The sequence below is a fragment of the Fusarium oxysporum genome, chromosome VI, assembly GCF_013085055.1.
Source record: "Fusarium oxysporum Fo47 chromosome VI, complete sequence".
Taxonomy (NCBI): Eukaryota; Fungi; Ascomycota; class Sordariomycetes; order Hypocreales; family Nectriaceae; genus Fusarium; species Fusarium oxysporum.
In genome coordinates this window covers 1,023,022-1,038,292 of record NC_072845.1, presented here as the reverse complement: position 1 = coordinate 1,038,292, position 15,271 = coordinate 1,023,022, and the positions used below count along the sequence as shown (strand labels likewise).

The following is a 15,271-nucleotide window of genomic DNA, read 5'->3' as shown; positions in this document are numbered from 1 at the left end:
TGCATAGACGGTAACATATGTACAGCCATGACGCCACGCTGTATTGGGACAAATAACAAAACCCCAATCACTGATAGATCCAGTAATGGCTAATATGAACTAATATATATATCCAAGAATTGGGGTAAGGGCGGCCGTTACAGGCCGACTTATATCGCTGGGTTGGCAGTCTAAGAAACAATCTCGAGTAGAGTGGTAGAAGTATGATATATGCTGTGCGTATAGGAGTAGGTAGTGCGTGTATAGGTAGGTGTATAGGCAGTGAGGAATGGCTTAGCGGTCCGTCGCCTCGTTCCAGTCACCCATCTCTGGCATGCCGTAGGGATTCCACTCTTGTCCAGGATAACTAGTCGCGCTCATCTGAGGAGGAACCTCTCCATCTGAGTCAGCATTGGGATCGTAGTGAATCTTCTCTTCTTGTGAATCAATTCGCAATGTGCGCTTCCGGGCATCCTCGGTATCCTCGAGTTCGGCGTGGAACGATGGGCCTCCCCTGCTCTTTGGCTCGGGAGGGCCGAGATCACTACCACCTGAGGGGGATTGCCTCGTAGAATTGGGGCTGACACTGCCCGGTGCACCAGATGGGGGACTGAGCGAGACGCCCTGAGACTCCTCTGCCTTAGGTGAGAATCGCGAACTGGCACCTGGCGCAGTATGATCTCCCATGAAATCGCCTCCAACAAGCACAGGCATGGGAAGACTAGGAGCTCGGGACTTTGAGCTACCGTTCTGCTCTGTGCCTATTCTCGGGGAAACGTGTTGCGCTGACGGAGGATTGCCGCCGACTCTAGGACTTCCGCTAGTTCTGCCACTATGAGGACTGCCGCTGTTGAAACTCTGCATATTGGGGGTTCCCTGATGAGTTGCATTGGGGTCATTTCGAGGAGCGGCATCTGAGTGCTCACGCTCTCCCTCCTGAGTGTGGTCGTGTTCAGGGTTGGCAGCAACCATAGCTTGCAGATTCAACAGTGAAGGACGAGGCGACGGGGCGTGAACTGGTGTAGGAGAGTGAACCTGAGTAGGCGTCGAGACATGGACAGGGGGCGATTCCTCTCCATGAACATTTTGTCCTGTCGGGAACCCATATTGCGGGCTTTGAGGCTGCGACGAGAACTGAGAATGCTGAGGACTTCTATATGACGAGGGCGTATTTGGGCTTTGACCAATTGTTCCGCCGTGCCATTGGCCAGGATAAGAAGCCTGTCTTTGTTGAGGTGGTGGGAATTGTCCGGCAGGGGAAGGCACCTGAGGCTGCCATTGACCCGGGGGCTGAGGAGGAGATTGGAATTGTCCCTGTTGCTGTGCGGGAGACTGGAAGCGACCTTGCTGCTGCATGGGGGATGTGAATTGGCCTTGTTGCATAGGCGGAGACACGAACTGGCCTTGCGGTTGAGGAGGTGATTGGAAATGACCTTGCTGTTGGACGGGAGACTGGAATTGACCATGGGGCTGCGGCGGAGAATGGTATTGAGCCTGTGGCGACTGTGTCGGCGGGAACTGGCCCTGCATCTGAGGAGGAGGCTGATACGGGTGGCCAGGCTGTGGCTGGCTCATACCCTGGGAACCTGAAGCGAAAGCCCCCGAAGGGCTTCGGAACTCTTGCTGTGGCATAATTGGGCTGGTAAACATTGATGAGTAACGCTTGGTCTGCGCTTGTCCCATACTCTGGTTGCTGAACTGAGATGACGGGCGAGCAGTTGGCACTTGTCCGAAAGGTTGGCCGCTGGCCTTCGAGGATGGACGTGGAGACTGGGTCTGTCCATGCGGAACTTGGCCAGCAAATTGCTGCTGGGGCTGCTGAGGAATTTGGGGCTGTTGAGGTCGCGGAGCTTGCTGGGCTTGTTGAGGCTGCTGTTGTCGATGCACAGGCCGCATCTCATGGTTCTGATAAGCCTGCAGATCGGGAATGACCATTGACTGTCGATTCTCCTTGGAACCTCGTTTAAATGCCCCAAGGATCTTGCTTGCAGTCAGCTTGTCGTTCTCGCCCTTTCCTTGACTCGCTGCTGGCTTGTTTGAGACCTGTGCCGACATGCGATTCCTCAAACCCTTCCACTTCGAAGCTCCCGGACTTGCCTGGCGAGCTGGGTGATTGGCAATCTGGGGTTGCTGGAGAGCACCCGAGCCGTCCTTTGGAGGGACTGGAGGGCCTGAATCAGAGTGCTGCATCTGCGTAGGTGGACGGCCAGGAGAAGTGGCTTGCGGGTGAGAGCCTGGCATAGGCTGACCAGTAGATGACTGGCGGAGATTGGGCTCGTACTGTTGACCCGGAGTAATCTGGTAGCCACCATGTTGAGGGTTCATCTGAGGGTGTGCCTGTTGCTGGAATCCAGAAGGAAACTGCTCTTGTTGCTGTGGCGGTGACATTCCCATCCTGTTTGCAAAGGTCTGCTGTTGTGGAGAAGTAGACACTGCAGATACAACAGGCGTGTCAGGCTGTGAAAGCTGGGAGGACTGTCGTCTTCCAGCAGCCAAAGTAGTAGTATTCAGACGAGGACTCTGAGTAGCCATCGACGATACAGACGGCGGGCCAGTCTTGGACATTTGCGACACTGGAGACAAGGGCATGTCATTATCTGATGCACCATGACTAGCCCTATTCTCATGCCTGAAGGACATGTTTGGTGAGTCTGTGACTGGTCGTTGGATCCGAGTTCCCTCCTGCTTTGCATGCGCGAGCTTGTCAAGCGACTGCGACGATTGTGACGCATGGTGGAATGACGGTTGAGTTGTTGGGGCCGTGCTTGGGACGTTGAAAGAGGTCTGCGTTGTCGGGGCACTTCGGATTGCGGACGCAGCTGGTGAGATCGATCGCATTCTTCCAGCTCGCGCGTCCGGGAAGCTCTGTCCCACGCTGAAAGGTGTCTGTGGAGTCCCATGGCGGCTGAAATCAGTCACTGATCCAATAGGAGGAGTTCCTGCTGGTGTGGTAGAGCCAAAGCCCAGAGGTGATGGACGTGAGTTGCGGTAGGCAGCTTGAGCGTGCTGGTTATCTCTTAGCCCTCCAGATAGAGGTCGGGCAGATGACATCGGGGATTGTTCCCTAGATATCGACTGCTGGTCACCAAATTGATGAGGTCTCTGAGGTTGGGGACTAGCCAATGGCGGTGCAGGGCCTTGGGGGCTTCCAAGCTGACCCCCTGGAAGTACAGGGCTGGTCAGTTGGGGTCCCGAAGGTCTTCGCCCCTGTGTCTGCAGGGCGGGTGGGTGAGGGGTACCAAGCTGGGGACCAGAAGCGCGGCGATCATAAGGCTGTTGCATCTGGGGTGACGCAGCCTGCTGAGACTCCTTGCTCTTGTGGACGTGTCCCAAAAGGCCGGAGATCAGTCCAGCAGCCGAACCTCGTCTCTTACGGCGCTCGTTAGCATCAACCGGCGGTGTACCTGTTGGAGTCGGAAGAATCTGGTTGAAGGTAGGACCGGCAGTGCTACTTCGCTCAAAGCCTGGATGAACAGGGCGTTCCGGGGATACTGGTTGCTGAGCTCCCAAATGACTTGAGATCGGCCTTGAGGAGGTGGGTGTACCAGGCTTCGAGGATGTACCACTACTGGGCCGATTGAAGACATTCGTCATAGCAGCCTTGGTATTGAATGCCGAGAATCGCTTCTTTGCCGGAGGAGTAGCAGATTGGCTCATCTCGTTGGCCAAGTTCGAAGTAGCTGCGCGTGGAGGACCTGCAGGTCGATACTGACCCGCAGCAGGATCGAAGTCAGGGTTGAGCCGAGATCCTCTTCTCTCTTCCGTCGATGTGGCGGACCTGCTGTCATCCGGGCGTGGAGGGGGAGGCATTGAAAGCCGTTCTCGGCTCTGCTTACTCCTCAGGCCTAGCATGAAACTGGCTCTCGACTTCTTCTTGTCATGGGTTCCGTCCATCGTCACACTTGATACGGAAGCCGCATCATGATGGACGTCAGCGTGCGGTGGCTGAAGTTGCTGCTGTTGTTGCGGAGGATGGAACTGCTGACCGTGGTGATCCACAGGCGTGCTTCGTCGCTCAGTCGAGCTCTTCCTGAAACGATGGCCAATGTCCTTCAACAATGCCGAGGCCTTTTTAGAACGTCCCCGGTCTTCATTAGTAGTGTCGCCCGTCCCTGTTCTGGTGATGCCCTCCTGAGAAAAGCGTCTGATGAACTGAGATCCAGGGCCAGGGTGAACTTCTTTAGAACCGCTCGGTTGTCGTTGATGACCAGGGAAGAGACCAGGGTAACGATTGGCCGATGAAGGCGGCACTTCAGAAGGCTTTTGCCGTTGATGATGCTTATTAGCTGTAGAGCTCGAAGATGGAGAAGGGGGAACATCTCCAGTTTCTTTGTTGTAGCCATAGAAAGGGTCATGTTGGGACTGCTGTGAACGTTGTGAACGCTGCGAGAGCTGTGAAAGTTGCGAGGCATTCGTGCCCGCTCGGTTTCTGTTAACCATATGAAGGGGTTCGGCCAAGTGACTTTCTTCCAACTTCCATTGGCCCGATGGTGGGACTGCCTGAGGCTTAGGAGTAACGCGGTGAAGAGGTTCAGACAAGTGGCTTTCCTCCAATTTCCAGGGACCAGACGGAGGAAGCCTCTGAACGGGGTTGCCTCCCATGAGCTGAGGCGGAAGCAAGGGTAGCGTCGGAGGCTGGTATCCTTGAGTTTGCGGTGGCATAGGCCCGGGTTGGACTGGGTGCATCTGGAATGGATGCTGTGGTCCCCTGGGAGGTGATTGCTGCAGTGAGTGGCGTGGCGATTGTTGCGGAGGGGGTGATTGAGGTTCTGATCCATCCGCATCTTTCTTGAACTTCTCTTCCATGATAGAATCTGTCCCAACCAATGTAGACCCGACCGTAACCTCAGATGTCAGTGTTCCCTGCTGACGAGCAATCTCATCGAAGTCCTCCGGCTCAGCAGAAACATGTTCAGCGATAGGCTGTGTGGTCCTTTGTTCAGTCGCTGTCGATCTCGAGTTTACGTCAAAAGTCGATCCTCTTCTGATGGGAGGTAGTCCAACAAAGGAGGAATGACGCTGAACCATAGCTGAGGGATCGTGTGGTTGAGTCGGAGTTTGAGACTGAGGTGCATTTGCCATGGGGGCCTGTGAGATAACCGATGAATAAACAGACGTCGATTGAGGTGATGGGCCAGCAGGGTCCTCTGGAGGCACCATACGAATACCGCCGCTGGTAGGCGTAGGAGTAGCACCGCCAGACATTGGATTACTGGATGGCATTTGGGTGCTGGAACCATCCTGAGGATGGCCTTGGTTTGCAAGCATGGCTCCTGATTGCTCAGAAACTTCACCCTTGGCAAGGTCTGTTCCCTTGAAAGGATCCCAAGTAGACTCATCGATAGGAGTTGGAATGTACCATTGCGATCTATCATCATTTTCTTTACTGGCGGGAGCGGAAATAGAAGCAGAGGCAGAGGCAGAGGTAGAAGCAGAAGCAGATGGATCTTGTGAGAGCTGAGGCCCATAGCTCTCGCGTGAAGCAAGTCTCTTACCTGATTCGCCAGTCGATGGCACAGAGCCAAACTGTAGCATGCTAGAAGATTGGGAGGACTGGGGAGCATGATACGACTGGGTCGAAGGCCTCGAGTTCACGACGTCTTTCTCGGAGGAGTCATCAGCGCGGGATCTTGTGAGACGATCTAAACCCCACGATGCGCGTCTTTCAGCTTTGAACTTTGTTTGCACCGGAGATGTTGGTTCGCCCTGTCAACCAAAGAAACATTAATAAACACTCTTGTCACATAGCCTGATGGATGGGCAACATCATGATGGATGACAATGCGGGAGGAGAAAAGGGAACAAGCGTCGTAGAATTCCTATCTCATACACCCGTCTCATCATAAGGTAAGGCCAAGAGTGATCATCAGCCCCGAAGTGCATGACGAAAGGAGATTTAATCCAACAATAACCCTGCTCCGAGGGAGAAAAAAAAAGGAAGAAGCCCATCACAACAGGTTCTAAAAAGAGAAGCGTCAGTGAAATACCTTGTCCCCAGTTCCACGCAATTTGCTCTTTCCCTTGCTAAACAATCCCTTGCCCATCTTTCCAGCAGACTGCATGAATTCCTTGCCCTTGGTTCCAATCTGGTTGCTCGAGTTTCCGAAGCCGCTGGTGCCGGATGGCACGGATCCGCCAAGTCGAGATCGCCCTGGTGGTGGCCCTGTCGTAGGCGAGCTTGCATTAAGATACTGCTGGTAATACGGCTGTTGATTGTGAGAAAGGCTGGGACCTGATGCGTGTCCCTTTTGACTTGTGGGCACCCCGGTTCCGGAGAAGGAAGAAGTTCCGTTCGCGTATTCGGGATGCTCGGTCATCAGATTAGACAACCAGTTCTCCAGACCTGACTCCCACGCTTGGTGTGTAGCCAGACCCGCTTCAAACTTGAGAGTCCTTTGAACGGGTGTTGCTAGGCTCATGATATCGCGCCATGGGGTAGTCTGAGGGAACTGACTGGGAGGAAGAGCTTTGGTCGACTTATCTGGGGTTGGCGATGCTGACGTAAGATTTGAAGGTATCTGAGTCAATGATTTATTCTCTGCAACAGATGGACGACGATTTTCAACGGTTCGAGGAGTTGCATCATCATTTTCGATAGAGACGGGAGAAGGAGGCTCCAAAGTAGCTGGCTGCTGGCTTGGCGGTAGCGTGCTGGCTTTGGAAACTTGATGAGAAATGCCACCAGAAGATGGGATGATGATTCTGGGAGTCTCGGCATTTCGAGGTGACTCTTTAGTTTGGCTGGCAACATCTAAAGCCTCGTCCTTTGGAGATTGGACTCCCGCTGGTGCTAGAGGTGAAGGAGAAGCTGGACGAGGAGCTTCGTTGTTGAAAGTACCAGACGGCGGCTCGACAGGGAGAATCTTTGGTGGGGAATCGAAACCAGCCTCCCAAGAGAATCTACGCCGTGAATCAGACTTGGGTGACTCGGGCTGAGCGGTAGGGTGGGATTCGGTAGACACCACGATGCTAGACAGTGGTTGGACAGTTGGCTGCTGTTGCTGCTCATGCACTGGAGAGGTCTCAGTCTTGGGCTTCTCTTGGACCTCTGCTTCGATCTTCGAATCTTGCCCGGGTTTCTCGTTTGAATCGGCCCAGTAGCTATCATAATCGCTAAGGGTATAGCTGCTGTTACGAGTGACACCTCGGTCACCTGGTGTCAAAGACTGAGAATTATCGGGCAGAGGTCGAGACACTGCAGAGCTTGGTGTTGGAGCAATGGGGCTAAGGGACCTCATGATTTCCTCACTCAAGACGTCACTTTCCTTAACAGGTGACGAATTGAAAGTGTTCAAAGATCCTTGTGTCAAAGCAGAATTTGGCTCGTAGTTCGAAGGAGAGTAATCCGGTTGTCGAGGGTGCAGAGGCTCTGTGGGCGTAATCTTCGAGTCGGTGGCTGATGCAGGCTCTCTAGGTGATGGGAAGAGTCCCTTTGAGTTCGGGCTTGGTGTACGCAGAGGTGGAACAGCTCGAGGATCATTCGCAGGGGCAAGAGAGGTACTGCTGTTAGGTCCAGGAGTGCTGGTGTTGTCTTCACTTTCTCTGGGCTTCTCTTCTAAAGTTGCGAGATTTCCGGGGGTATCAGTTGCTTGACTGGGAACTGAAGGTTGGTCTTGCTTGGTCGGGTCTTGAGCAGAGGCAGGAGCGCCCGGATTGCTTCCCGAGGAGAAGAAATCAGCGCCAAATACTGACATACGCGCAACATCGGGAAGCTGCGGGCTGACAGATAATCGCTTTCGGTCTATATCTGCAGGCGAATGAATCACAGTTTCTTCCTTGTGACTAGCAGGCTCCGAAGAAGCAATGCTATCCAAAGTGGGAGGATCGTGCAACCCCTGAGATCCTAAACCAAGCTCCTCACGCTTCGCAAGAATGGCATCAAAAGTTGGCTGCTTCTGGACCTTATCAATCGCTGGGCCATCTCCTCGACCGTGTCCTGGCTGGTTCGGTTCATTGATGGGGGGTGTAGAGCGATCATCGGGTCTGGGTGCAATATTCTCTGCGATGGACAACGGTGACCCGCCCAACTTACGCTCATCATCTATATGGCGGAAATCGGGTCGGATTGAAGGCGAAGCACGAGCAGCGGAACTTGCGGTGCTCTGCGGGGTAGAGGATCGTACGTCGGGCTGTTGATGATAACTGGGCGCTTTCGAAGATCCAGCGCCTGAAGACAAAGGAGCAGGTGATCCGGTTCGTTCTGTAACCGGCGACGAAACATTATGGGATTGTTCTGGGTGGCCTGGGTTGGGCACATCCGGATGGTTTGTCTGAAGCTGTAGCGAAGGCGCGTTGCTTGAGCTGCGAGAACTGGAAGCGACAGCGGCAGCCAATCTTGGGGAGGGTCCAAATGATTCGGTTCGTTGTCCGACCGGTCGGAGACCTGTTGTTACTCGAGGAACCGGGGGAGGCGGCGGCGGCTCGTCATCCTCGAACTCGTCGGCGCCCCAGTCGTCACCATCGTAATTCTGAGTCGGCGCTTGGACCCATTTCCTCGTCTTCGTACGGTTGACGTTGACCTGATATCCTCCAGGCGTTTGTGGAGATCTAGAAGCGATTGCGGATTAACGGTGAGAAACTTTAGATATTTGCGAAGGATAATTACAATGGAGATTGCGACTGCCCTTGCGCATAAGGGTTATTATATGTCCCATCCATGTCGTGTTTGGGGATTTTAGCCAAACTCGACTATCGAAGCATTCTTGGACGACCTCGTGATGCTTGATGGAAATCCAGCGGTCGGCGGCGTTGGCAACAGTTGAACTGGGAGGACGTGGCAATAGGATTAGGTGTACTGGGCTATTTATCGGGTTCGGCGATGATGATCGGCGGCGGAGAAAGTAATGCGTCGGTAGGTGACGGACGGTTGGTCAAGGTTGACAAAGAGCTTAAAATACAAGGTCTGCAAGCCAAGAAACACAAACAACAAAAAGAGTCAATACAACAAGAAGAAGAATGAGATCAAGGTAGCAGAACAAAGAAGGCTATGGCAAAACAGTAGATGCCAACGACAACTTGTGAATGATGGCGACAAGATGGTGATAGAAACAAGGAGGCGGAGTTACGTTTCTGGTGGTGGTCGGGAGCGAGCGCGAATGCGAGTGGATGGTTGAATGAATGGTGCGGTCAGGCACTTTTGTCACCTTTGGCTTAGTGCTATGCTGCCCGGCGCTGTGGTAGCTCGTTGGAGATTGGATGACGGAGGTGGATGGGGCAATTCAGGCGGTTGCAGTTCTAAAGACTGGGGGCCGCGGACAACTTGAACCACTAATAAAGGAAGACAAGGAGTCGAATACACAGGAGCATCAAGATACCCCAGTTTGCCCAGCCTCGTTGAAACCCAAGAAATAGAAGATCACTGCGAGGATTACATACTACGACCGTGATTTTTTATGGCAGCCGTTATCATACAGGGGACGACTAGTCTACCTAGAAACGACAAAAAAAGAAACCAAAATGGGTCGATCGATGGAATGAAATTATCAGCGGAGTCAACCCAACATTAGAATGATTAGATCTTTATTATTAGGTCCTCACTGGCACGAATTTACGAGATCGTCTGCTAGCTTAGGTGGACTCCCGTCACTTCGCGTTAGTGCACGGAATGGACGTTTATAGAGCAAGTAATTAAAATCCACGTTGATAATTATCCCAATTATCCTTAGAGACATGGATCAAGAACTGGCCATTGCTATTTTTGACATATCCTTGCCTTTCATCCTGGGGAAACGGTTTATTATTGTTCTACGCCTCGGGATATAAGACAAAGAAGAAAATAGCTTCAAGTCTACCGAGTCAAGATACCCGTGAGCTCGCGTGTCCTTCTGTGTTAAGCCCCCTCCAATGTTGCACATAAGGTACTGTAATTATTCTTGGAGCCTTGGAGATTGATCACCTGAATTACGGCCGTTGAAGAGTTTACTGTTTAGTCAAGGGGGGCTTAGTGCCTCGGTCCTCGTCACCTACCCACTAGGATGAACCCTTTTGACACCTCGTGATAACTTTACCTGTACGGCACTGGCCTCAACATCAACATCACGAACTACGAACCCTCTGCATAACAGGTGGCTTTCTTGGCCCCTTATATCTCCTCGTTGGTGTATCATGTATGCGAGTTTTTCACAGCATTCAACGCAAATGTCACACGTAGACACGGATTCCCAAGTTACACATGCACACGTGCGACCATGGATGGGAATAAAAAGACAGCAACGCCTTTATTAACTTGCTTTTGATAGGACAGGTGACGTCGACTATGGCACGTCTTTTAGGATACCAGGATTTCGAGTGCCAACCATCAAACGGCTGTGAGTTGCTGACCTAACCACTAATTCTTCCAGTGGCCGTCCTGAAGTCTGTGCAGTGTTGCAGATTTCTAGTTGATGGCATGGAAGCTGTCAGTTAGTTATTGCGTGTCTAGCAAAGAATGGCAGAATGGTAACAGGTAAGGGGTTCAATGCCGTCATTCCCGCTCACCCTAGGCTCCACTTGATTGCAGAATAAGATGATTGGATTTGATATACGAGGTAAAGTTCAGACTTTGGAGCTATGAAGAAGCTACGAACATAGAATTTCGATACGAAGAAATGGTATTGATTGTAGGGAGGCTTGGTGGTGGTCTTTACGAGCTGGTAGCAGAGGCTTCTAATGAGAGTATGCAGTTATCGTGTAGATCACTAAGATGATTGAACAATGAAGAACCCCTTACTATGAGTTTAACACTTTGCTACATATACCAAGCATCTCGAATACTAAATAGACTAGTAAAGTGTATATAGTCTTTCTGGCAAATCTTGTGATTAACTCACGATACGCAACCTTCAACCCTCCATGTAGACATACAGGCCATGATTGTGATAGCACTTTTCAGTCTCAGCAGAAGTACATGTTCAAAGCATATCCATACTTATCGATATAAAATACTTCATCACCTACTCGCGTCAATATATCCTTCGCTGATGCTATAGCTAACTAATCTTCTCAAAGTTCAACTTCAAACTCAGCCACATATAAAGCCACACATCTAATAACAGTCTAGCCAGCACTAATAAAACAGCCAGCGTGGCGGATCACACTCACTGACTGAACCTACCCCTGCCCCTCGACCAGACTGGACCAGTCTGGAACAAGCCAACGACACGTTCCCCAATCTCCTTTCAGACGCAACGACAACCAATTCAAATCAAACCTCATTTGTCTCTGGCATTCTTTGTTGCGCATCTACCGTTTAACTAAGCTCTCTCTAGCCTTTTTCTCCATTTAGTACCACTCCGAGGCTTCGCGACACTTTAATTCTCTCTTACACATCGCACTCTCGACCAACTTCTTCGATTCGAATCGCCAAAAAGTACTCCTTTCTAATTATCCTGCTATTCGTTCGTCCGCGTCGCCCCTCGACGTTCCGTTTCGCCTGCGCTGCCAACCGAGACCTGATCCGGACCCTTCCACATCGACGTTCGACATTCGCAACTCGACACATCTCCAGTGAAACACAAGTCGCATAGGTGGCATATTTATCGCTGCTATCTATCACATCGATCCCCCGACTCTTTTCGAGACACGAAGCCGCGCTGGCCGCAGTCTGACATCTCGGCTTTTATCCTTAACCCCTCTTAATTTGGCCACCATGGCTGTCGCATCTATTCAAGACCGAACCTCTGAGTTCAAGTCGGTGCTCGCCCAGGCACAGCGAAAACAATCTTCCTCAAAAGTCAGCTCTCAGCGCCGGTCTCTATTGACTGATGCGCAAAAAGATGCCGCCAACGGCCATGCTGGAGGTCCCCCAAGACGATCCGAGTTCGCCCGGAAGGCTGCTGAAATTGGACGTGGCATCTCTGCGACTATGGGCAAGTTGGAAAAGCTAGCTCAATGTGAGTACTATCTGCCAATCTCGGCGACGCGAATGCCCGGCGTAGTTCATAGTTCTAACCTCAAGAAATAGTGGCGAAGCGACGAACACTTTTCGACGACCGTCCTGTGGAAATCAACGAGCTTACTTTCGTCATCAAGCAAGATCTCTCGTCTCTGAACCAGCAAATTGGAGCTCTTCAAACACTCACCAAGCAACAACACCCCAAGGCCGATCAGGAGGGCGAGCACAACAAGAACGTTGTCTACCTACTACAGGGCAAGCTCACTGACGTCTCGGTCAACTTCAAGGAAGTTCTCGAGGCCAGAACCAAGAACATCCAGGCATCGCGATCAAGAACAGAGAACTTCATCTCCTCCGTGTCGCAACATGCTCAACCATCAATTCAACAGTCGGCTTCTCCTCTCTACGGAACACCAGCTCGCAACTCACCCGCACCAGGAGCCCAAGATACCCTGTCTCTCAACCCCGTTGGCGATCAACAGCTGCTGATGATGGAAGAGGCACAGCCCTCCAACACATATATCCAACAACGAGGCGAAGCGATTGAAGCTATCGAGAAGACCATTGGCGAGCTTGGCAGCATTTTTGGACAACTAGCTACCATGGTTTCGGAACAAAGCGAGATGATCCAGCGCATTGACGCCAACACAGAAGATGTGGTCGATAATGTTGAAGGAGCACAGCGAGAGCTTCTCAAGTACTGGAACCGAGTATCAAGCAACAGGATGTTGATTGCCAAGATGTTTGGAACGCTAATGATTTTCTTCCTGTAAGTTCACCTTTTGCCTCTAGGACACCAGCAAGGCTACATTCAAGGATATCCAGCAGTTACTAACAAAATTTAGGATCTGGGTTCTTGTTTCGGGCTAAGCCTTGACGACGAAACGCAACACAAGACACGAGAAAAAGAGGCGGGCGCGGAAAACTTGGACCAAGGAAGGGAGTTTACGGCACATGTTTTGTTGTAACGGGGTACTATTCGATAGGTGCACTTCTTTTCCATATGTACGTATGTTTGTACCTTATACTTTGTAGTCGTTTTTTCTTTAGAGATGGATCGGAACGACGTAGCATAGAGGGAAAGGGTCTTGCAGGAAGACTCTCGTCGATGGCTCATGTTGGGGGTTTCGGGATTAATAATGAATCAGTAGATCCTCAATGGCATAGACTTACATATTGGGTGACAAAGTATCAGGCATTTCCGTGAATAGAGTGGAATTGTTTATGATTGGTCTCATGGCTTTGGCAGTTGGCTTCAGAAGCAACCCCCACGTTGACGGGATTGGTATATCACGGCCAGGATATGAGATATAGCCGACATAGCATCATCAGCACAGGATATATAAAGAGGCAGAGTCGGCCATCGGCCCTTTAACTTTTCCTACACACTTTTCTAGCATACAACCGAGTGTAGAAAACCCGGTATTCTCAGGAAGGGTAACAACTCCATAAACAGTGTCTTTCAACCTTTGGGGGCATCGCCGGCCGGAGTTCTCACCGACTTCTTTACCACTCCAAGTTAGCCTCAACTCACCATCTCAAGCCCTCGGAGCAACCCCACCCCGAGAAATCTCCATCGATCAGCGCTTGTCCGTGTAAACTGCACCCCAAACTTGCTCGAAGAGGCAAAAACGCCCCTCGAGCTCGGTGACATGCCTAGCGTTTTGGCGGGGTTCACCCCGCAAAGATGAGCGTAGATTGGGGGGGCTTGTTTATGAAAGAATACTGTAATAGAGTAGCTCGGTAGATTAAGCTACGTAGGCATGAGGGGCATTGGGTCATGTTCATGATGTGGCAGCGGTTTATAACCTGCATGTCTCCCGCTTCTGTACGATCTTCTTCTCTTGTGTTTTGTTTTAGATCCCTCTCATCTTCTTCACGATATCCACCGTCTTACAAGATTCACACAATGGCTCCCTCTACCTTCAAGCTTAACACTGGCCAGGAGATTCCTGCCCTTGGTCTCGGTGCGTTGTTTTCACATGTTTTAAGCCTCAAGAGCTCAATTGACTGATTTTTGTTGCTTGTAGGTACCTGGCAGTCCCCCCCTGGCGAGGTCGAGAAGGCCGTCACATACGCTCTCAAGGACGGTTACAAGCTGATCGACTGCGCCTACTGCTACGGAAACGAAGAGGAGGTTGGTGCTGGTCTCAAGGCTGCTTTCGAGGCTGGTGTCAAGCGTGAGGACATCTTCGTTGTCACCAAGGTCTGGGCTACTTATAACACCCGCCCTGAGCTTGGTCTCGACAAGAGCTTGAAGGCTCTTGGCCTTGACTATGTTGATCTTTTCCTGGTGGTAAGTTACGATTCAAAAGAACCTTTGAGTTTACTTGCTAAGCGGTTATAGCACTGGCCTCTTCTCCTCAACCCCGAGGGTAACGACGACAAGTTCCCCAAGAAGCCTGATGGTTCCCGAGATGTTATCCGAGACTACAACCACGTCGATGGCTGGAAGCTCATGGAGAAGCTCCCCGCTACTGGCAAGACCCGTGGTGTCGGTGTCTGCAACGTGTGTTAATCACCTTCATTCCACCAGTCTCAGCTAACACTCGGCATAGTACAGCAAGAAGTACCTCGAGGAGCTTCTGCCTCATGCCACTATCATCCCCGCCGTCAACCAGATCGAGAACCATCCCAGTCTTCCTCAGCAGGAGATTGTCGACTTCTGCAAGGAGAAGGGCATTCACATTGAGGCATACAGTCCCTTTGGCAGCACTGGTGGCCCCGTCATGACTGCTGAGCCTGTTGTCAAGATTGCCGAGAAGAAGGGTGTCTCCGCCTCTACCGTCCTCCTCAGCTACCATGGTAAGTCTCATGAACCTGATCGTGAAAAGTATTATTGCTAACAGTCTTCTAGTCGCCCGTGGCAGCACCGTCCTCGCCAAGTCAGTCACCCCCGAGCGTATCACCGCCAACAAGACCATTGTCGACCTTGACGACGAGGACATGAAGGCTTTGAACGACTACTCCGAAGACCTTGTCAAGAAGGGCGAGGTCAAGCGATATGTCTATCCTCCCTTCGGCATCGACTTCGGTTTCCCCGATAAGTCATGAATCAAAGGTCGGCTATAGTTATATGATATTGGGAATAAAGATGAGATATGATGAAAAGCGGCATTGAATGATATTACATCTATAATAGATCAGAAGCCCGAGTTGGCTTCATGAATAGAAAAAGTAAAACTCATGAATATTTGACGTTGCTTAATGTGCTAGTGCTTGCATTGGCGTAATATAGCCATAATGCTTTGAGGATCAAGCCAGAGGAACACCCCGTGGGATGCTCCTAGTTTGGTCTGCAATGGGATCTGCCGAACTGCGATGCCGCGTCTGCGAGTCTGGCCTGAAATGCTAGTATGTAACTTTCTGCATGTCCAAAAACTGGTTATTTCGTTTGCATTTTAGTGGAAGACTTTGTGG

At 51.3% G+C, this 15,271-nt stretch overlaps 3 protein-coding genes across 3 annotated transcripts; 2 read left to right on the top strand and 1 right to left on the bottom strand.

Annotated features, from left to right (window-relative positions):
• Nucleotides 1-183: 183 nt before the first annotated feature.
• FOBCDRAFT_39915 (uncharacterized protein) lies at nt 184-8,788 on the bottom strand. The gene is made up of 3 exons (XM_031187159.3): nt 8,585-8,788; nt 5,967-8,526; nt 184-5,685 (listed from the first exon to the last, which is right to left on the bottom strand). Exons 1-3 carry the CDS (start codon nt 8,635-8,637, stop codon nt 274-276), a joined length of 8,025 nt encoding a protein of 2,674 aa, XP_031038294.2. The 5' UTR covers nt 8,638-8,788; the 3' UTR covers nt 184-273.
• A 2,361-nt stretch (nt 8,789-11,149) lies between these two features.
• On the top strand, nt 11,150-13,034 carry FOBCDRAFT_39906 (t-SNARE). Its single transcript, XM_031187161.3, has 3 exons — nt 11,150-11,849; nt 11,921-12,620; nt 12,697-13,034. Exons 1-3 carry the CDS (start codon nt 11,606-11,608, stop codon nt 12,719-12,721), a joined length of 969 nt encoding a protein of 322 aa, XP_031038296.1. The 5' UTR covers nt 11,150-11,605; the 3' UTR covers nt 12,722-13,034.
• Nucleotides 13,035-13,725: 691 nt separating this feature from the next.
• Nucleotides 13,726-14,982, top strand: FOBCDRAFT_294393 (NADP-dependent oxidoreductase domain-containing protein). The gene is made up of 5 exons (XM_031187163.3): nt 13,726-13,818; nt 13,882-14,147; nt 14,199-14,360; nt 14,410-14,656; nt 14,709-14,982. Exons 1-5 carry the CDS (start codon nt 13,761-13,763, stop codon nt 14,903-14,905), a joined length of 930 nt encoding a protein of 309 aa, XP_031038298.2. The 5' UTR covers nt 13,726-13,760; the 3' UTR covers nt 14,906-14,982.
• The last annotated feature ends 289 nt before the right edge of the window (nt 14,983-15,271 follow it).